This window comes from Pleurodeles waltl, chromosome 2_1 (assembly GCF_031143425.1).
Source record: "Pleurodeles waltl isolate 20211129_DDA chromosome 2_1, aPleWal1.hap1.20221129, whole genome shotgun sequence".
Taxonomy (NCBI): domain Eukaryota; kingdom Metazoa; phylum Chordata; class Amphibia; order Caudata; family Salamandridae; genus Pleurodeles; species Pleurodeles waltl.
The window spans coordinates 901,145,778-901,169,083 of NC_090438.1; the positions used below are offsets into that span (position 1 = coordinate 901,145,778).

At 41.5% G+C, this 23,306-nt stretch overlaps 1 protein-coding gene across 2 annotated transcripts in view; it reads right to left on the reverse strand.

The window, feature by feature from the left end:
• Positions 1-14,050, reverse strand: part of LOC138259246 (uncharacterized) — a 68,080-nt gene extending 54,030 nt beyond the window's left edge. Inside the window, exons 1-2 of one of the 2 annotated variants that reach the window (XM_069206852.1) lie at positions 13,517-14,048; positions 3,432-3,578 (exon numbers count right to left, since the gene is read on the reverse strand). In XM_069206852.1, the coding sequence (XP_069062953.1) occupies positions 3,432-3,578; positions 13,517-13,855 (486 nt within the window). In that variant the 5' untranslated portion in view covers positions 13,856-14,048. Of the gene's footprint in view, positions 1-3,431; positions 3,579-13,516 lie in introns of both variants that reach the window. The other variant, XM_069206860.1, reaches the window with a different exon arrangement.
• Positions 14,051-23,306: the final 9,256 nt, after the last annotated feature.

The window sequence follows — 23,306 nt, forward strand, 5'->3', positions numbered from 1 at the left end:
GAACGATCTGCATGTTCAAAAGCTCAGTTCCAAGTGTGAAAATACAAATCCAGGTTAAGCTCAAGATAAAGCACAGAAGATGTGGGATATTAACAAAATACTGCAAAATAACAAGAGTAAACAAATGTACAAACGATACATAATTGTGACAGAACAACATACTAGAGGGGCATAATAGCTAGATTTGTGAAAGGCACAGTGACCATGTTGCACCTTTACTGGTACAATGCATTATGGTAGATGCAGTTCAAACATTTAATTTTACTCACATTTCATTTGCATTGGGAATCAAGTATTTGTTCAGCCAGGGTTGTAAATCTTACATATGCTTCATGAAGCTTAGCATTCCTTGGAAAAGAGTACTTCTTTATTTCAGAGTGGTACGTGAGGCTTTTAAGATGCTGAGGTAAAGTATGACACAAAGCAGAAGTGCACGCCTATGGACTTAGACAACTGATTCCCTTCTTCTACCCAGGAGCCTTTTAAACATGTCACAGGTATGGAACACACAATGAATTGGCTTAGCAAGAACCTGATTAACAAAGCAATTGAAACATGAGGAAAATTAACTATTTAAATTATTAAATAAAGATATATGTAATTGAAAACAAACGGAGTTAAGCATACATAAAGTAGAAAGGGTAGAATGGCAAAAAGGATGGGTTTCATTAGAGGGATAAGAGTATTCGAGCAGCAGTTTTCACAAGATTGTTTTCAAGACTCAGTGACTACAGTGGGATCTTCTCATATGAGACATTTGTGCTTCTTTGCTCTAGACCCATCTTACAGGGTTCTGCCGTTGAAAGCTGGGACTAGAAACACTTGTGTAGCACACATGCCCAAAGATGGATCTGCTGGCGCCGATGACTGCAGCAGAAACCTTAGGAAACACGAGGCATCAGATTCTGAAGTTCTACAGGGATCTCAATCCAGAAAATTGCAACTAGCACTGAAAATAGCCTTCCTACTTTAGAAACCTGATAAAAAGGCGGGGCATTGAGAAGTGATTTTTTCAGAGCTGTGCAGTACCAACAGATCCCTTTGCCCATGACGGGTGTGTGTTTTACCTATTTTCCTAGCAAGTACAACAATGGGCCAAATCAAAGGTGGTAGTGGGCTCCCAAAACGAATTTAAGGTAAACGCCTGGTGAGGAATGCTTTGAACCCACAAACCAATGTGCACTCAAAACAGCCGGACGAGTGCAGCAGATCTAACCAACGTTGCTTGGGAGTGCACTAGCACCTTTGATGTGGCCCATTGTTGTACTTACTTTTTTGGAGAGACTTATATCGAGCCATAGACTGTTCTCGAATTTCTTCAGGACAAGATGGTTTGCTGTCTGCCACCTTAGGCAGCGTCCATAGAACTTTTGTCATGGAAGGGCAGTTTCAAGCAACTCGAAACTGACCCTTCTTTACGTCGTGGTGAAGACCTTTGAGATGACTTTATTTGACCATTTGGGTCAAAATGTCGACGATATTTGTTCTCTGTATCATTTAGCTACATCCCTCATCTTGGACTTCCAAGGAGTTAGGAGACGCCCTGTTTTGGATGAGGATGGACTGATATTTTTTTTCGACAGACAATGCAGATCACTGAAACACTGCTAATTGTTGCAATAATTTTATATGTACAATGCCTTATTGTACACTTTATCACTTTGCATGAGCACTGTTCACTGTGTATCTAGTACATTGAGCAACCCTGCGTGATTTATGCATTGAAGATTTTCGCATCCTTTTTCTGAAATATATGCAGATTGTGTGAATCACCTGCTCTAGCTGTTTTGTTTGTTTCATGTATATGAATGCTTTTTCGTTGGCCTTTAATTAATTTTTTAGTCACTAGCGCAATTCCCTACCAACAGGATTGTTGTTGAATATATCTATAATTCTGTGTGAGGTCTGGCTGGGCTTTCAGTGTGTTGCCTCCGTGTCCGATTGTTTACTCAGTGCAGGGATTGTTTGTTTACAGGAAGATGGAGCAGTGTGCTGTACGTCTGGCCAACCATTTTATGGCAAGTGATCTGAACAACACGTGTTGCTATTTCATAGAAAGACCTGGCCAGTGCTTTGACCATTACCCCTACAAATGGGTGGAGCTGTCTTGAACACTCTCTCTATACCAAAATGCAAACATGTAGAAAAGCATGTGATTCTTTAGCAACATTTCAGTTACGACCCGTTGTGGTACAACCATTTCAATTATTTCTTTAGTAAAGACATCACTGTAGTTCTGTCCTACTTTTCTAAAGAAAGGGCACTCATCCTGGAATACCTGACGTCCTATTGCCTCTGAAATACCAATCTTTAAAGCTTTGATCGTTTCTGCAGCAGAAATCACCCTACAACAGTATTCTGGATAAAGTGTGCCTCACTTGCCTCAATGACTCCCTCACAGATAAAACAACCCTGTCAGGGACGCTTGAATCATTACTCAAGACCATTCTTAAATGTTGATGGTGATGACTAAGAGATTGGCTGTGAACTCCAGGCACTTTATGCTTTCAAATAGGACTTTTTAGGAATGCCCATTGTTATTCAAACATTGTTATTTGTATTCAAAAAATGAATTATCGTTCAAACATTATTATTCTTTTTCAGCAGACTGGAAAACTGACATCCATAACTGGATAAATCTTAGACATGAATTTAACTTTTCAAAATTCCCTCTGAATAACTAATTTCAGGGAAAGGGCAGATGAAGAAGAATATTGCTTATATTTGTTTTACAGGTCAAATAATTCTGGGCTGTCAAACGTAACAGGCAAGCCAACGTTGCTTCTCACACGATGTAGAACCATCCTTATTTTCTCTTTTAGCATAAAACAATAAGCAATGCCTGTCTCCTTCAGGTCACTTTCTTACATAGATCTAGGAGAAGAAGAGCATCTGCCTCACTCTTTTTGTAATATCCTTGTCACAGCAGTGTCAATCATCGCCTGCAACTCTGTACCTTTATAGAGAACAGTATAACCCACTGAAAAAAGAACAACTTCTTCTCTTAGAAGGACAAGATAGAAATGTGGAATGAGACAATGATCTAAATCTAGAGCATTTTGTATGCCTCCTGGAATTTTCTCTCACACTCAACATCTTTAGAATTATTCCCCAGACAGCAGATTAACAGTATTTGTGAGCAACATTTATGCCGTATTAACCTTCATCTGACTCGATCCTAAGAATATCACCAGTAATCCCCTGAACCTTGAACTGGAAACCGTGTTTCTTTTTTTGAGTGGTGTCTGGCACCCACCTTATTTTGGGGTTTCAGAGCACTGACTTGAGCTCCAGTTGTTATAAATATTTAAGATTGATAACTCATAAGAAGCATTGTATTGATTTTCAATATTTGGTTATTGCTGATTTTGCAAACGCTGGAAGCCTAACTGTTCTGCTCACAGCACACAGGGAAAAATTAAATGCTGTACCATGTAAGGATAGTCCTCTTCTGCCAACTTCTTCCTTGCTTTCTCAAAAAATGGTAATGTTATCATAGAACCTGGACGATGAACCAGCAGCATTTCTCCGAGGTCCTCCAGGCCACTGAAGATTTGTCGAACCAGCCCAATTACATTCTAGAAAGATACATAAATGACAACAAAATAGATGATTATTTAAGATTACAGGTAGATATGGATAAAATGTACAGAACTGGTTGGATGGATGTGATCCTGACATTCTAAATAATATGCAAAACTATCAGCATGACATGAAGCCACTTAGACTTTCTACATGTTTTATTGTTTGTTCACGCCATTTGTGTTATTGACAACCTCATATTTGAAGAACTACCAATATTTATTGACATCAATATATCGCAGAGAGATAAAAAAAATGTCCTGCTTAGAGCACAATATCTTGGATATACTAGTGGTATCTATGAATCTATCCTATATTTACCACCTTTAGGATGATGTGCTAACAAACATATCTAAAGGCCCATAAATTAATTATATAGGCTAGCAAAGCAACCAGTGCCACAAAACAGTGAAATATCATAGACTCAAGAAGAATTACATTTAAAGTGTGCTTCTAATTTCTAAGATTTCATACCTGGAGTTGTAATAGTCAAGACCCAGAAATGGCTAAATTAAAGAAGTGAGATAGGTGACACTCAACCTCCTCATGGAAGTACCACTGAACTTCACTTTTTCTCAGGCTTGCTCCTTCAGTTGTTTCACCAGTGGGTGTTTTAGGCCACAAAATGTTGCACACAAGCATCACAGTTAGTCCTCAGATACTCAAGGACATTTTGTTTTAGGTTCTAAGACTTTAATCATAGGACCTTACTTGTCAACTGTTTTAGATTATTAGGCATTCTTACTCTCATTAACATGGTAATTAAAAGAGGTAATTTCAAATCAAGAGCATATCATCCCAGAGCAAACATGGAAAGTACTTCTTGATTGAAACAATAACGTATACGTAAATTACTACAGAAACAAATTGACTCATACAGTTCTCTTTATTTGAGGGTTGAAGGAAATGGTTGAGTCCTACAAAGCACAAGAGATTTAAAAAAACTAGTTCTCATATTTTTTCTATATCATCCAGGAAACAATTATTAAAGACCTCTCAATCCTATTTCAGCTCTTTGTTTGTCTGGTATAGTATACACCTCTTTCCTTCTGACTTGTGTCAATCTTTTAAAATGTCCCCTTTTTTGCATCATTGACAGCAACCCAGTGTAAATGGAAGACACTGCATTGCATCCCTGCTTCTCACTGCACATGGAGATAACACTGCTATGGTACAGTTACACAGAAAACATGACATGGTGTTCATTCACACAGAAATTAGACCATAGTCCCAATTTTATATTTAGTAATACTCCAGAGTGTCTTTGCACTTAAATGTCTCTAATTTTTAAGTAAGACTTATGACTTTTTGGATGTTGGGATACGCCTCACAGAGAAGTAAGGTGTCACCTATGTAACATGTGGGTAAGATATATATATATATATATATTTATATATATATATATATATGTATATATATGTGTGCATATATATATATATATATATGTATATATATGTGTGTGTGTATATATATATATATATATATATATATATATATATATATATATATATATATATATATATATATCTTTCAGGCACTAAGATCTGGAGTTGGACTCCTCAAACTTGTCATAAGACAGTAAGCAGGTATGTCGAATAAGGATGCTTTACAAATCTGTCAGTGTAGAGACAGAAAAGTCCTCTGCATAGTACCGGACGTGCACCCCTGCCCTGTGTGCCCAACTGTATTGATGTCTAGATCCCTAATGCAGATTTTTGTTGTGTAAGGCAAACATGGATCATGCATGTGTGACATGTCAAAGGCCTGTCTCACAGACTGTGGTTTGTTGGACTGGGTCGGGCGCCCAAAGCACTACCCACATAGTGAGGAAGGCTACTGTCTTCACCAGGAGCTAAGCAGCACAAGTGTGGTGGTGGCAGCCCACCATGTAGTGATCAGTACAGGTTAACAGGTCTTGTGTCACAGGAGAGAGGTCTGCGGGCTTACTCAATTTTAAAGTCCTGCAGCATGATGGCCTACATCAGATTGGTGTGAAGTGTTGTGCAGCGCATAAGTGGTGCATCTGAGCTGGGTCAATGTGTGCCTGGGAAGGGTATAATACAGGGATAATGCAGTACTATGCAGCGCCTGCAGGGTGAATGCATGTACTGTATGTACAATTACCTATGAGAGGTATACAACTTGAAGGACATAACACTGTGCAGTTTGTGCAGGACAAATGCAGGTGCTGGGTGTATGTATACCTGAGAATGGTACAATACAGGAAGAGTCCAGTGCATGCATGCTAAATGCTAAAGCTGGATGTATGTGTACCTATGCATGATACAATACATAAAGGCTACAGTGCTGGACAGTAAATGTATGTAAAGTGGAAGTGCTGAATGTATGTGTGCCTGTTAGTGGTACAGTACATGGAGGATACAGAACTGTGCAGTGTGAGTATGCTGCACTGAGTATATGTGTGCCTGTGGATGGTACAATACATGGAGGGCCCGAGTTCCATTTTGGGAGACCAGGCCTGCATGGTAAAACATGGAGGCAAGGTAGAGAAATCTCCCCAAACAAATTTGTGTATTGCGGCATTCCAGTACTCTGGGAGGGACTCTCAGTGGGGAGGGGGGGCGAGGCTTCTCCTGCACACTTCAAAGGGCACTCTTTGACTTATTGAGGGGTCACAAGAGCCTTGGCATGTCTCAGGAAGGAGATGGGGATGAGATGGGAATCACAAAGAGTAGGGTTGGGGCCCGGGGCTAACCTTTTGAGACACATATTACTATGGCTGACATGTTGGTGTGAACTCTAATCACTCGAATAGCCTGTGTTGTGGGACTATCAGCTTTGGAGACATTCTCGCTGTGACAGACTGCTTTTCAAGAGGAAGCACTGGAACACTATTGACTTTAAGTTAGAACCATAGTGGACTCAAAACCAGGATTACTAGTCGGGCATGCTCTGGATGTAACTAATAGTAAATGGGGAATAACTACAATTACTAACGCGAGGATTGAGTGGGACAGGGAGCTGCCAAAGAATTACTAGATTCCCAATCTCATGAGAGGACTGTGTAGTTGTTTGTCAATGTCGTATTTTTCCTCTGTGTGGATAGAAAATAAAATATTTCTCTTTTTTAATAAGGGTGAATATTTGGCTGGACAATGATTTATTTCTGCTGCTGCATGCATGCATGCTGAGTTGTGAGTCTGTGTTCAATATCCTGTATCCACCTCTCCACCTGAAGGAGTCTTGACTGCTCAGACCATGTCATCCTGAGAGTCAAGTGCAGAAAGGGTTCTTGGTCTAGTGGCCCTAGTACATCAGGAGTAAAAGGCCTCAACCGCCACAGTTGGGTTCAGTAGCCCCCGCATGCCTCTATACCCTCTGAAAGGGGTGCTGATGGATAGCATCTTGCTGATCTCAATGTTTAAACCCTACTTACAGATGCTAGTTTTGTACTCACAGACAGCAAGAAGTAAAAAAAAAGTATTATTGTTATTACCTCCTATTTATTCCTCGCTCTTACTTTTGAGAAGTCAGTCTCCTCCCACAAACTTCCATTTGTTAGTCCTCCTAACTGTCCTACCCCAAAAAAGAAGAGAATGCCCACAACATATAGAACTCCTCCTCCTCTCCATGAACCCTGTTTTGTCAGTCTGTTTCACTGGCTGTGCTCTCTGTCCACGCAACTCCAACTCTATTGTATTACAAGAAAAAGCGAGCACTGTATTTCTGGAGGGAATTGTTTCGGTGCAGGAGGTCTTCCTGGGTTCCAGTTAGCATGGTGCGGGACAGGACAGGGAAAGTGCAGGTCGGAAGCCAATGTGCTTTACATGTGGGTTCAGGTGAGGGCTGGACCTTTTGAGTCTCCCTTCCTGACTGTCTACAGTGGAGAAATCTGGGACACAATAAATATCTCATGTGAAAGAAGCAGATTTGCACATGTATAATTAAGCACAAGACTGCACTTCAAACAATATTTTATATTAGAGTGCCACCGATGGGCATACACATAGCAACACCCTGTTTAAAAGGGATATTGATTGGGGAATACTTTAATCTTATCCAATAGAATTATGTCTTTTTTAGTCTGTTATATGTCTTCTGGGCATAGTGTTTGAAAGGGGTGCTGCCTCATTCACAAGATGGAGGGGAAGAAACATCAAAGAGGAGACATAGGCCCATATTTATACTTTTTGACGCTAAACTGCGCTAACGCAGTTTAGCGTCAAAAAATTTAGCGCCGTCTAACGCCATTCTGAAGCGCCATGCGGGCGCCGTATTTATGGAATGGCGTTAGCCGGCGCAAGCAGACCGGCGCTGCCTGGTGTGCGTGGAAAAAAACCACGTAGACCAGGCAGCGCCGGCGTTGGGCAAAAATGACGTTAGGGCGTCTTAAAATGGGGCAAGTCAGGTTGAGGCAAAAAAATCGCCTCAACCCGATTTGCGCCATTTTTTTACGACGCCCAGACGCCATTTCATGACTCCTGTCTTAGTAAAGACAGGAGTCATGCCCCCTTGCCCAATGGCCATGCCCAGGGGACTTGTGTCCCCTGGGCATGGTCATTGGGCATAGTGGCATGTAGGGGGGCACAAATAAGGCCCCCCTATGCCACACAAAAAAAATTTAAAAATATAAAAAATTATACTTACCTGAACTTACCTGAATGTCCCTGGGGTGGGTCCCTCCATCCTTGGGTGTCCTCCTGGGGTGGGCAGGGGTGGCAGGGGGGGTCCCTGGGGGCAGGGGAGGGCACCTGTGGGCTCATTTTGAGCCCACAGGCCCCTTAACGCCTACCCTGACCCAGGCGTTAAATAGTGGCGCAAATGCAGGGTTTTTTGACCCGCCAACTCCCGGGCGTGATTTTTGCCCGGGAGTATAAATACGACGCATTTGCGTCGCCGTCTTTTTTTTAGACGGGAACGCCTTCCTTGCATCTCATTAACGCAAGGAAGGCGTTCACGCAAAAAAATGACGCTATTTGCCAATACTTTGGCGCTAGACGCGTCTAACGCCAAAGTATAAATATGGCGTTAGTTTTGCGCCGAATTTGCGTCGAAAAAAACGACGCAAATTCGGCGCAAACGGAGTATAAATACGGGCCATAGCGTCTCTTCATCATCAGATAATGAGGTTGTTGAGTGTTCCAGAAGGTATCTAAGTAGGAAGTCTGTTCACTCTCATGATGCAGATGAGGCTTATTGTAAGTCATAGGTGGAGAATATGATTAAAAGGCTGTTGAATGTGCTTTGGCTGCTGGAAAACCTATGAAGAAGCGAAGTAGAGGTACTAGGTGAGAGTGCCTCTTCTCGTTTATCTTCTCTTAAGTCTGGTTCTTCTACCATTGACAAATACTTGAGAAGAGAACAAGTGAGGAAAATTCGGTCTCAGGAGTGGAGTAATTTGGATTTTCTATTGTGGATGCAGAGGATCAGAATGTTTTCTTCAGTGTGACAAGCAATCTCGGCCTGCACACTGCTTGCAAGAAAAGGTAAAGTTCTTAACTTGAAGGAGTGGAAGGATCCTGATAACCTGACAATATCTGAGTTCATGGATAAATTATACTTACTGGCAGATGTAGGTTATACTTTACCTCATGCTGTGAAAGTGGACTCAATGTTGGTGATGCTAAAAGATAAATCATCTGTGAGTCCTGATTCTTTTCTGTCAAATGTTGCAGATAATAAGATTGATGTGTCTTTCAAAAATGCCTATTCAGCTATACGTTTTCCATGCGAGGCCTTTATTTTGTGTACATTCCCAGTGCACAATTAAAGACTCTGCGGCTCCAGCTGAATTAATGCTGGAAGGAGCAGATTGTATTTTACTATTAGCCAGCATGTAACAGCGATCCAGCTTGCTTTCGGGTGCCTGTCTGGTCATCAACAGCTGGCTAGGGCTGCCTTGGACAGACACATCTTTGGTTGACAGACTGGAAAGTGGAAACATTTGAGAAAGTTGTGGTACTGAAAATACATTTCCAGGAGTACCTTTGTTTGGGGATCAATTAAACAATATGGTTCCCATAAGGATAAGAAGTATACATTTCCTTATAAAGGGAGGAATCAAACTTCAATTTCTAACTTCTCATTCCAGGATAATCATAGGGCAGGAAAAAGGAGGAAATGTTTCAACCTCAGGTTTCTTCAAAAAATAATCCTTCGTCTTCGTATCAATCATCTCAAAAGAACCTGCACTACTGACTAAGGGCCTGATTCCAACTTTGGAGGACGGTGTTAAACCGTCCCAAAAGTGGCGGATATACCACCTACCGTATTACGAGTCCATTATATCCTATGGAACTCGTAATACGGTAGGTGGTATATCCGTCACTTTTGGGACGGTTTAACACCGTCCTCCAAAGTTGGAATCAGGCCCTAAATGTCATGGAAGCATCAGAAAATCCAGTTAGTGAACATATGCAAGACATCCCTCAGTCTTAAAGAGAGGATGCTGCAGATGTTTGGGTGTCCAATATAGAGTGCTGAATTTGCACCCAGGTCTCCAGATCCAGTATATAATCCTTCAGCTGTTCCAAAGAATCGCAAATCATAAGCACTCTGAAATGGAATGTCAGATTTTATGTCAAACAAGTTATTGTCCAGGTGATAATGTTGAGCTAGGGCAAGGTTCATACTCAATTCTGATTCAGGTGGAGAAGGCATCAGGTGGATATCAACTGGAGCTGGACTTGAAGAGAGCAAACAAATGGGTAAAAAACACTTACTTCAAGATGAATTTCTCACAAAAGATTATCTCTCTTGTTCAGCCAGGAGAATTCATGGTGAAGATAGATCTTCGAGATGCATACCTGTATGCCCCAGTTTTGGAGGAGCACCCAAAGTGTCTACTTTTTGCAGGGCAAAGTCTGCAATTTCAGTTTTGACTACTGCCTTACAGCTTTGAGTCTTTACCAAATTAATGTCCACCTTTTTACCAAATCGATGGTACCTGGTCTGGATCACAGTGTTATTTCCATACACCCTTATTTAGATGACTGGCTGGTATATGCCCCTTCAAGGGAATGACATATCTGCATTGTGGTATACTTCACCCAACCAGACATGGATTTCTGAAAAATTGGAAGAACTCGATCTTGGCACCAGTGGTAGATCACAAATTCATTGATCTGAGATTTCAGACTAGTAAGAGATTAGCTTCTGTTCCTGTCAAAAGGGTCTACAAGACCCAGGTATACGTTCAATACAGTGTTCTCCATGGTCTAGGATCTGGTTATTGGTGCAGGGGGATATGGCAGCAACAGAAGTCCTGATTGCTTGGGCAAGATTTCACTTTGGAATATCAGTCCACTATCTCCTTCTGTGGTTGGATCCGAAACCTCAGAATCCCCAGGCACCAGTTTTGTTGACCAGGGAGATAAGGGAACAACTGGCTTGGTGGTGGACCAGGATCATCTCACAAAGTGTGTGCTTCTCCTTTCTCCCCCAATACAATAATCACAACAGACGCAGGGGAAGTGGTTTGGGAGTCAAACTGAACACTGAAGAGGCAAAGGGCAGATGGTTGCCTCTAAACAAGATACATTCCTCCAACAGAATGAGGTGGAAGTGGTCAAATAATCCCTCCTGAAGTTTGCAGATAAAATGTGACAAACATCTGTTGTGACCAGAACAGACAACCTGACAACAAAGACTTACATGAACAAGCAGGGCTGTGCCTGCTGTCAGCCTCTAGCAGCCCTTTGTGTCCACATTTTCACTGGCCAGTGTACAGTTTTTACTCTTTGACAGCAATACATATCAAAGAAGTGGAGAATGTGCTGGCAGACATACGGATTCGAGTTTTTCGTCATCACAAGATATTCATATCAATCCTGTTGTGTTCAAAAAGATTTGTACAAAAACAGGTTGTCCTCAAGAAGACTATTTCTTACAGTTCAGAACACCATTTGCCCAGGATGCATTTCAAGATTTGAGACACAGGGAGCACTGGGGGCACTGGAGAGTAGATGCCATGAGTTGTCTGTGGCTGGAGAAGCAGCTGCATTCCTTTCCTTCTTTACCGCTGAGAGGGTTTTCATGAAGATAAAGAGAGACAAAACGAGGGTCATGATTGTTGTTCTCTTTTGGTCTTCCTCTTCGTGGTCTCCTCTTCTTTGTCAGATGAAGAGTAGTTGGGGATGTTTTCCCTCTTTCCCCGCTCTCTTACTGACCTCAGTCGTAAGGCGGAAGTTATCTCTAGCCTGGAGGACTAAGGGGAGTATGGAGCCAGATTCAGTCTTCTAGAATGCCTTCAGGTCTACCACCCTATGCCTGTCTGCTGTAGTGAGGTAAATAATTGGAATCTCCTTCAGGAGTGATTTATGCTATGTTTGCAGGTGTCACTCTAAAAATCCAATGGTAGGCGATTAGAGCATTCAGGGAGCCCTGGGCTAGGTCAGAAGATTTGGAGTCTTGTGTCCCTAGAACGATGAGAAGTTTTTCTTTATCTTGACCAACAGTAAGAAAGATGGTACCAGATTGGGATTAATTAATGGTTTTAGTTTCTATCTATGAAGCAGCCATGTAAGCCTTTGAGTATGGTGTCCTAAGACTTTTTGATCTGAAAGTGTTTATTTTTCTTTTGAAAATTACATCTGTGACAACTAGGTCCTTATGTGGGACCTTTTTCCTGTCTTAAGTTTGCTCACAGTTTCTTTTGGCCTAGCCAATCAAGGTGAAGACACCATCGACAACCTTCCTAAGTGGATGAGTGATATAGGCATTTACGAAAACATCTGCAGTAAAGGAATTTCAGGTTCCAGAAGGCAATGTTGACAAGGGAAGTGACTGCATCCTGGGATGAAGCAAATTGTGTTCCTTTGGCTGAAATGTGTAGGATGGCAACATCAGCATCCACAAGTACATTTGTCGAACACTATTGGTTGGAGTTTTGAGATGCTGTATATTTAGTTTTTAGAGTTTAAAATATATTACCCTGGACCTTAGTACTTCCCGTTGAATTCAGTGTTACTTCCCTCTCTCCCTGCAACATGTAATTTCCCTTATTCCTCAAGGTGTTCAGCTTTAGAACAAAGGAAGATCTCAAGGAGGTGACTCTTGCGAAGTGGCCAAGGGGGAGGGCCGCGGATGTAAAAATGAAAGAGAGACATTTGCTTTATAGTACAATATTGGGATAGCTGTCTCAGGAGGCGGAACGTCTCAAATAGTTCAGACTGCGATGGGGAGGACAGGTCTCGGGGTAACACATGATGCAGATAGTCAAGGACCTTGAAGTGACATACCTTCCCCACAACCAGCTCAAAGGAGTGCAGGGCTGCACCTTCTACACGAGCCAGAGGTGTACAACATACATACCAGCGAGTTCACGCCACGGCAAGAGTTAACTCCAAAAATATCAATAATATGACAACAAAACTAGGTTTGGTTTCCATTCAGAGCCGAACAGTCAAGTTGAGATTGAGATTTATCAGCAGAAGAAAGTGATCCATCTAAAGGTAGCAGGCCCAATGAAATGGACGGAGGCAGTCAGAGAAGGTAGTAGAGCTGTTTATGGATCCTCCGTTGATAGGGTACATTTGAACCCTTACGGGCAGGAGGCACGACAGTTAATCCCAGATATCGGCCTCGCTTAATGGACACACATGACATTTTATTTAAAGGCGGTAGACTTCAGGGAACGAGCAAATTTGAGAGAATGACTGTGAAAGACAATTGATGTTACAACGTATTTACCAAAAGTTGCAGTGGTGAATCGAGTAAATACGAAAAAGCCCCGAATATATAAAAACGGATTTCTAATAGAGTAGAGATAAAGACATTAATTTCAACGTGATCCAGAGAGGGCCAAAAAGAGGTCAAAATTAGGAGAGATGCTGTAAGTGACTGCTTCCAGCATTCGACACTCAACGCAAAGATCTCCGGTTACAAATCATATGTTAATTAGTGCCTTTTCACAAAGCTACGGAAACTGTATATTCCGTCTCCGCCCTCCTGCTCATTCATCTCACTTATCTACCTGGTGATGGTCATGAGTCGGATGGAGTAGCAGGGCTCGCTGGTAGAGGGGCTGCTGAACCTCCTCTTCGTCCCACAGAACAGGGGGCTGGCGGAGGTTGTAGGTGCTCCGGAGGGCGGCGGCCACCGCTGCAACGTCCTGTCCCAGGCAGAGCAGCAGATGTCGGGGTTCCAATTGCAGACGCTGGCAGAACAGCCCCAGCAGCGCCGTACGATACTGGGAGCCGAACCCCGGCCACAGTTTCTCCTCCCGTTCCGCCTCGTCTGTCAGCGGCGCGGCTTCAACACCGAGGAGGCAGTGCGACTCCACCGCGCCACACAGCCTGGGCCTGGCTGCCATCTCGCGCACAAAACACGGCAGGCAAGAGACGGTGACATGGACTGGCTCTGCCCCACTCCTTCAGGCAGCGTCATGTCACTAGGAGACGGGGAGACGGGGGGGAAGGGCTCCAGGGCCGGAGATGTGAATCATGCACAGCTCGCAACAGTGCACAGCTCGCAACAGTACTCCTCACCGGTCTCCATTGACATTTCGTCCCCAGCTCACAAAAACTCAGTCACAGAGCCGTGGGCTGAGCTTTAGGCGGTTTAGAGACTGTTCAAGCTTCGCGCATATTTTAATCTTCCAGAAACCGAAACGAATGTCTGGGTGATAAAAATGTCTTTCTAAAGACATTGCCAATGTTTTCAATGGGCAGATAATGTCAGGCACTAAGTGCCCGCACTTTTCCATTTTAAAGGCAGAGTACTTGTTCTTCTCAGCTGAGGTCCAGCACTTTTAATAGGAGGGTACTGGCACTTCTAAGTAGTAAGCAAAAGTACACTGGGTTAGTGAGTAGCACTACCTCTACATGTCCATTACCTCCTCATCTTCCCTTCCTCATCCCATTCTGAACTACACGGAGTTAGTGTGACCGTGCTAGTGCGTCAGACCTCAATAAGTAAACTTACAAGGGTACGTGAATAGGTCGATGAACCTTTTGACCAACGCTTGAGATGGTCCCACCATACAGGCCCCGTACCAACGTTGATCAATAACCAATTGTCAATTTTTAACATCAATTATCAATAATTATCAATAACATTAGTAATCAATGGGAGTCAGTAATTGACGCACCATGACCTTGCAGACCTGAATTACCACGCCATTGTGTAAAAGTTACAATATTTATTTCCCTATATTAACAATGCTAAAGTCACGTAAATTAATCTCAAAATCAAATGATAAACATACAGAAAGAACACTGGCTGTCCAAAGCGTCTAAAGAAATGTGATCTAATCAAGCTACTACACATTCCAAAGTTATAGTGCAAACTAATAGTACAAATAACTGCGCAAACGATATTAACATACATTTAGATTCAGCAAAGAAAAGACATTACTAGTCATTCCATGTATTAAATTCAATTAGTGAGAACCCTAACTAACACCAGATTAGAATTAGCATGTTGTGCTTCATGCAAAACAATTTAGTCAACACGAATTTGGAAAACATTTAACTATGGCTCTATCAAAATAGCACGGTTGGTACCTAGAAACAAAAGCAAATAGACATAGCAAAGAACATTTTCATTAGTATACCTATTGTCAGTGTGGATCAGCAAGCAGTGTCAGTCTTCGCCCTCAGGACATCAGTCTGGTCAGCAAGGCATGAGGGTTCAACATCAAAGTTCAGAAAAGGCAAAGTCTTTTAAGCATTAAAGTTATGCATGTTTCTTCTCAAGACGCTCAAGAACATAATGGCGATCTTAACGGCATGATAGAAAATGGTGAAATGGTAAAATGCAGTCTTCTTCTCAGTGCAGCCCCGTTACGTTAGATTTCCTAAAACTACTTCCCAAGTCCCTATTGGTCAAGGGATCGCATGTTCATACTTTGTCCAATAAAATTAAAACATTAAATCCACATTTCCGTTAGTACACGGTTCACATGTCGATGATTGGCTCCTTTCGCAGTGGTCTCATCCATCCGGCTCATCAGGTAACACAATTGTTGCAGCTTATACTCCAGTCAGTATGGTCATTGTTCTTTTCTAAGAAAGTCAGTCTTACACATTTTACATTTACAATGTTTCATTCACAGGAACAGCATCTTCTAGCAAACAGTTCTCATGAGAAAGACTTTTAGCTACCATCACATTAGGTCAGCTAAGTGGAAAATCACTGTTTAATTCTCTAAACAGCCGTTTTATTAAACACTCATGAAATGCAACTTGACATGAGGCTGTGCCACTAGGCCAAGACCTTCTCTAAGTTAGGGCTTTCAGTTAATAAAGCCAATACATAATGCATAACCCTAAATATGGCATATTACTACATTAATAAAACAAATGCTCATCATTCATATTAATAAGCCATTAATAAGTACACTTCGTAAACATTGGCGGCCACTCACCTGGTCATACTTTCAAATGCGTGCCTTATTTTTCCTATGTTATTATATTTTCTATGCAAATTCTGCACTCAGGATACATGAATATTCATTATTAATTTTATTAACAACTCCTGGTCTAGCAATCCCTCCTCTGTTCACTAAACGTGTCATCACACTAATCTCCTTTCACAAATTTTTGTACAAGCTAAAATTCTGTCAGTGCAATCCCTTTAAACTTTTCTTCCCTTTTTGAATTTTCCCTAAACAATCTTTCCCTTTTCTTCCCTCCTCTGATTATTCTTTGTCTTCTTCAATTTAATCTTTTTACACAATATACAGATTTCCCATATTCCAATTAAGAAAACCACAACTATCAATATCCCCTGTATTATTTTCAATAATATCCCATGCCAAATGATGCTGAGCCAATTTCCCACTGAAGCAAAACCTTTGCCAACTTTTTCCCAAATACCTGGTTCTTTCAACTCTTTCAGATCAGCACTTTTATGAGTCAGATCAGTAAGTAAGCTTTTAATTTCTTTACTATTGCCAGGAATGAATGAACAGCAATGCCTAGAAGTTAGCATTTTGCAAACTCCACCATCCTTTGCTTAAAGAATATCTAATGCAAGATGGTTTTGAAGAGTCACAGCTCTTTCAGCAGCTAATTCAGTATCTATCAGGAGTATGGCTCCTGAAAAATTTGTCAGCATGTTATCCACACTAGTAGACAACTTTTGAATCTTTATCAAAATCAGAACAACGCCCACTAAAGGAATTATTGCTCCAAATATATCTCCCACTATACCAGAAGGAGACTCTCTCCTCTGCCTAATATGATGTAATTCAGTCACTTTCGGAAATTTCTTCAAATCATCTATTTGAAAAATCTTTAGGAAAACTATCCCCAAATAGCTCGTACCATACCATCATTCTGGAATACAGTAGTAAGCATTAGGACCACAGATGTAATATATCCCGGAATCTCTGGATCCTGTCCATTCACCATAAATGTCCACTTACTCTGAAACAAAAACACATGTCTACATTCACTCGTTCCCACAAATAATGTGTCAGTGCAAGATTTTGGCCTATATACACAAAGCTTTGCTACGTGTTGCGCATCTAAAGCTAATTTCCCTTGTGTTTTTATTGCACTATAAGCATAATCATTTGTGTAAGGCCTTTTCTCTAAACCCTTTTCTAATTTCTCCTTCAATGCCTTTCTCCTGTCATCTTTGTGGTCTAAAAAGCTCTTTTCTAACGGTGTAAGCAAGCATGTCAAATTGTTTCTATGCGCATAAGCTGTGCCAAAAGTTAATGTAGGCTCAAAGAAACCTCTAACTAATACTGTGTCATTATCCTCGGCTACTGTACTCAGATACCTAATTATTGGGACAAACAAAAGCACAACATCATGGTTGGAATAGAAATATTGAATATACTCTTGGTTATAGAATCTTGTTAGTAACAGACTACAACTTATTTCATAAGTAAGAGGCAAGGTATGATAAGTAACTCCTTCTTGGACAGATGAAGGAATCTGCGTACACACAAAACAATTCTTTCCATCCATCCGTCTCAACATACTCAATAAGCGATAGAAGACATTAGAAGAAAGTTCCCCATTTGCATTTGTACTTTCGTGCAGATACTTATCATCCAGCTTAAACCTCTCTATAGCTGTTAATGCAGTAGTTGTCTCTAAAGCTGGAGTATGGTTGGCTTCCCTTTTTTCAAGAACAGTCATACCCACAATCAATATCACACATACAATTGCCAAACCAATACTCATATTTTTACAGCGTTTATCCTTCCTATCCTGCTGGCTAATGTTACTCATGATCTGTAAAGAATCAGAAAGTAAAAGAGAACATTTTAGAAAATTTCAGCCACAATCAAAAACAAAAATCTTCTTTCAGCAGTTATTCAAAACTTTCAGTCTCACTTCCAGGATCCTTTGTTAAAAATCAATAAGCAGCTTGTAAAAAATCAGGGTTTCAAATGTCATATCAGGTTTCAAACTTTTTATCCGGTTACTTTCAATATTCTCTTTCTCTTTGCACTTCCTGAGCTAATTTCAACAATTCAGTTCATCAGTTTCCTTCAAGTACCAAAATATTGACCTGGAATGTCTCGATCAAAACAAACAGACAAAAATTATTTCTGCCTGTCACTTGTAGTTGCATATGCCCATTCAGGACCTGTGTACCTTTGACTTGCTATTCTCTTTTCTTAACTTTCAATCTCCTTGCAACCCTCCTTCACTCAGTTCTTCCTTCGTTGTTGTATCTACTTCTTCCTCGATTGTGGATTTGACAACTACTTCCTTTCTCTTTGCTTGTCACTTCGGCCACTTATCTCCTTTCAGTGGACCCTTGGTCAATGTTCTCTTCAGTGTTGAACTTGAGACTTCTCCTTGCTGTGTGGTGTTTTCTCTTGACGGACCTGCAACTGGTTGAGGAGGAGTAAGACCAGACTGACTTTGATCCACCTCAACTCCTTTCCCCTCGGGGGCAATTGCTCTCTTTGGCTCTCAAAATCATCTGCTTCTGGGAACGCCCTCCTCTGACTAGGCTCTCCTGCTGCCTCAATTGAGATAGGTTCACTGTCACCCTCCAGGAGGTCTTCTCCTTCATCTCTCACAGAAGTGACTGAACCATCCTCAAAGGGCTCAGATCCGGTCTCAGTTCCTCTTTCTTCTCCTTCCGGCTCTGAGACTGGTCCTATCATTGTTGGTATTCTCTATAACTCTGCTTCTTCATCAGATGGATATACCACTTTTTTGTGTGGCTGGCATGGATCTAGTTTGGAACTCCAGCACACTTCACAACTGTGGAAGTTGTCAGAACTACCTGGAAAGGACCCTTCCAACAAGGCTCCAAACACGTTTTCCTCACATGTTTCAGGACCACAACCCAGTCCCTGGCTCTCAGGCTGTGCCCTGGGTCATGGACCAGTTGCAGTGTGGTGGCTTCCACCTGCTGAGAGAAAGAGCAAACCACATCAGCCAGACCTTTGCAGTAGTCCAACACCATATCATCTGTAATGTTGACAAGTGCATTTGCAGGCACCGCTGGCAACCTCATGGCTCGGTCCGTAAGGATCTCATGCGGCGACAATCCTGTTATCCTGTCTGGTGTGTTTCTCATTGTCATCAGAACTAAAGGCAATGCGTCAGGTCATTTCAAATTCGTGGACGCACACATCTTTGCAACTCTTAACTTCAGGGTACCATTCATATGCTCCACTAGTTCTGATGCTTCAGGGCGATAACTACAATGCAACTTCTGCTCATTGTTCAATGCTGCACATAGTAATTTAGGGCCAGATGTAGCAAAGGGGTTTTCCCATTCTGTGTCAATGGGAAAATGTGTTTGTACATATGGCCCTTAATTACTTAATTGTTGAAGTGACTTCCTCTCTATGATTCTAAAGAGACTGGAAACCTGAAACGTGGTATCAGTTCCATAAGCAGTAGTTTCGCTACTGTGAGATAGGGTATGCTTCAATCCAGTGACTAAAAATGCAAACAATCACCAACACATATCTCAAACCTCCACACACAGGCATCTCAATAAAATCCAATTGCATTCTGCTGAATTGACCTCCTGTTCTTCCAATGTGGCTCAAATTAACCACTGTCCCTTTCCACGTGTTCCTTTGATGGATAATGAAGCAACAATTTCAAACTGCTTCAGCAACTTGTCTAAACCTCGGGTTGAACCAATCATGTTTGAACAGACAAATCATGGCATCCCTCCCAACATGTGCCTGACCATGATAATACCTAGCCATTTGAGACAAAGGACTATTTGGCAAAACCAATTTACCCTCTTCTGAAACCCACAATTCATCTTGTCTTTGTACACATTGCATTTTTCTCCATGAATGTTTTTCCTCCCTGTCAATGTTATTCTGCAACATTTGTAATTCTTCCATCATATTAATTACTTTCAATGCATAACTTGAACATGTTTCATCTTCTTCAGGTAACAGTTCCTACTTATCTTCGAATGATATACAGTTCAGTGCGTAAAATCTTGTGACTTGATCCGCATACCTATTTCCGATCGACACGAAATCTTGAGATTTCCGATGTGCACTGCATTTCACCACGGCAATTTCTTCAGGCATTGGATCGCATGCAACAATACTTTAATTCCCTCACCATTTCTTGCTGGTGAACTGGAAGAGGTCATGAAACCTCTCTGTGACCACAACTGGCCAAAATCATGGACTATTCCAAATCCCTATTGGCTATCCGTATATATTGTAACTTTTAGCTGAGCAGAAACATAGCAAGCTCTAGTAAGTTCCTTTACTTGTGCAGAGTACACTCCTTGAAGCCAAGAAGCTTCCAGGATAACAGAAATTGTGCACACAACATATCCTGCTCTCAGTGTCCCTGTATTGTCTCTCAGACAAGAACCATCAACAAAAACAATTTGTTTTTTTTCTTCTAATCGAGTATCTCTAATGTCGGGTCTCGGTTATGTGCACAAATCAGTTACCCCAAGACAATCATGCTCAATATTTTCCAACTTTTCAATTTCAACATTTTCATTTGGAAGTAAAGGTTGCCGGGTTCAGCACTGTACATCTTTTCAATGACACATTTGGTGATCCTAAAATACTCATCTCAAAACGGGTAAATTTTGCACCTGTTAAATATTGAGTCTTGGTGCAGGTAAGGAAAACGTATACTGAGTGAGGGACCATGATTGTTAAGGGATGTCCTATCATTATATCTTCACACTGTGTGAGGCTCTGTCCAACCTCTGCAACTGCACGCAAACAACCTGGTAAGGCTGCTGTGACTGGGTCCAAAGTAGCTGAAAACTATGCTACTGGGCGGTTTGTACCTCCATGGACCTGTGTCAAGACACACAAAGAACATGCATCACGTTCATGACAAAACAATGTGAAAGGTTTCATGTAATCAGGCCTCCCCAAAGCTGGAACTTTGCACATACACTCTCTCAACTCAGAAAACGCTTTCATACCAGCCTTATCTAACACTATGGGATCGGTGACCTTTTTATGGGTCAGCTTCTGCAACAGCCTCGAAATGACTGAAAAATTGGGAATCCATTGGCAGCAGTAACCTACCATCCGTAAGAACATCCTAACATCTCTCTGTGTGGTTGGTGGATTAATCTGCAATATGGTTGTGACCATTTCTCTGGATATTTTCCTTGATCCTGTCTCAATTTGGTGACCCAAATATTTCACCTCTTTCTGACAGTATTGCAGTTTAAGTGGGGACAATTTATGACGATTCTTTCCCGAATGTTTTAGCAAGGCAATTGAGTCATACTTGCACTCGTTCCCTGTTCTGTACGCAATCAGCAAGTCATAAATGTACTGTACTAAGGTTGATTGGAATGGCAATTGCAACAACTCCAAATTCTTCTTCAAGATCTGATTGAATATGAAAGATGATTCTGAAAACCTTGAGGAATTTGACACCAACAATAAACTCAATCTAAAAATTTGAACCAAAATAGAAATTGGCTGTCCTCGTGAAGAGGCACAGAAAAGAAAGCTTGCGACAAGTCAATGACAGTGAACTATTCAGCATCACATGGAATCTGACACATTATCACATCTGGATTTAGTACAATGGAGCAACATTTAATCACAATATTGCTTACTTTTCTCAATACCTGGACAATTCGAACTTTCCCACAGGGCTTTTTCAATCCCATTATTGGTGAATTACATGGGCTATTTTCAGAAACCCTTGCTTCACAAACTATGCAATTACTTGGGCAACATTCATAAGAACATCTTGTGGCATATGATACTGGGGAATCTGAGGAAAAACTGCATTTTGCTTCACAGAAACTTTAAAAGGCTCAACTCCCTTTCTCAAACCTATCTCTTTCCCTGTCCCATCCCACACTTTTTCTTTAACCGTTCCCTGTAAATCAAGATGAGGCTCCTTCACTGTGAACATTGGGAAGAAATTAATCAGAGGGTACTCCTTATTTACTGTCTCACACTCTGTCTCTGGGGCTTGGTCATCTTCATCATCGCTATTTGTCTAAATCTCAATTCCATCATTTGAACATGTATTCAAGCACCTGGTTTTACACAATAAGTCTCTTCCCAGTAGGGATACTGGACTTGAATCACAGACTATGAATCTGTGCATTCCTTGAAAGTTGCCAATTTTAACCTGAACTGGTTCTGTATTTGGGTTGGTCAGATAATGATTTGCTACCCCGACAACCTGAGTTGTCTTTCCTTTAAGGGGCAAATTCCGAACTTCTGCACTTCTCACTGTAGAACGTGTAGCTCCTGTGTCAACTAAGAATGAATCTCTGTGACCCATAACTTTTCCCTTCAGATAGGGACCTCTCTGATCTACTTCTAATGAAGCTGCAAGCATACATTCATCTTCCTCTGAACTCTCGCTCACCCAATCATCATTTATTCCAATCTCACTGTGTAACGGGAATTGATGCACTGTGTTATTACTTTGGCTGGACCTCTGATCTGTGACCTGTTCAGGAAGCATCACCTGCTGCTGTTCCATTGGGGCTTGTGGTATTTGGATTTGCTGTCTTGGTACCATGGGAACCTGCTGTTGCATCGGTTGCAACTGTGTCATTTATACATGTGGTATTTGCACCTGTTGCATGGCTTGAAAACCTTGCGCTTGATTCACATTACTTTGGAAATTCGGATTATGACCTCTCATTCTCGGTCCTCTTATGTTCTGAAGTGAATTATTGTCATTACTTTGGTGAGCGACACCTTCCTGCACCATCATCGGACACCCCCGCTTCCAATGTCCGACTGTTCCCCAAGCGTGATAAGGCAACAATTTTTAATCCCTTGCACATCATACTGAACACTATAGTACCCATGTCTGGACCACAGTTTACATTACCTCCGCGACCTCTACCGCTCATCTGATTTTGAAATAATATGTTTCCCTGCTGCTGCTCTGGTAGTTGTTGGAGAAAATTTCCCTGCATCCCTGTCTGCGCAGTTTTAATCTGCATCACCATCGCCTTTTCTTTCAGCTTTCCCTGCTTCAATTCAATCTCATCACTACAGAACTTTGCATGCTGCAACACCTCATCAGTTGGCTTTGCTTGCCAGCAAATCAAATGACTCTTAATCTCTGGCTTGTTTCAGGTCTCAATCCTTCCTCAAATCTGAACCCAAAATGAATCATGTCTTTTGGCTCAATTGTTTCTGTACCACTGTAATGCTTGAATGCCTGGAACAATCTCTCATAGTACGCATGTATCGACTTTTTGGCTTCCTGAGCTGTCCTATCAATTCTCTGCCAAACAATATTTTTGGGCAAAATTCTTGTTTTCAGGAATTCAATCACCTTGTAGTAATATTTCATTACCTCAAGAGAGGGCGCACCTGTAACATAATCTCTCTGGCTCTA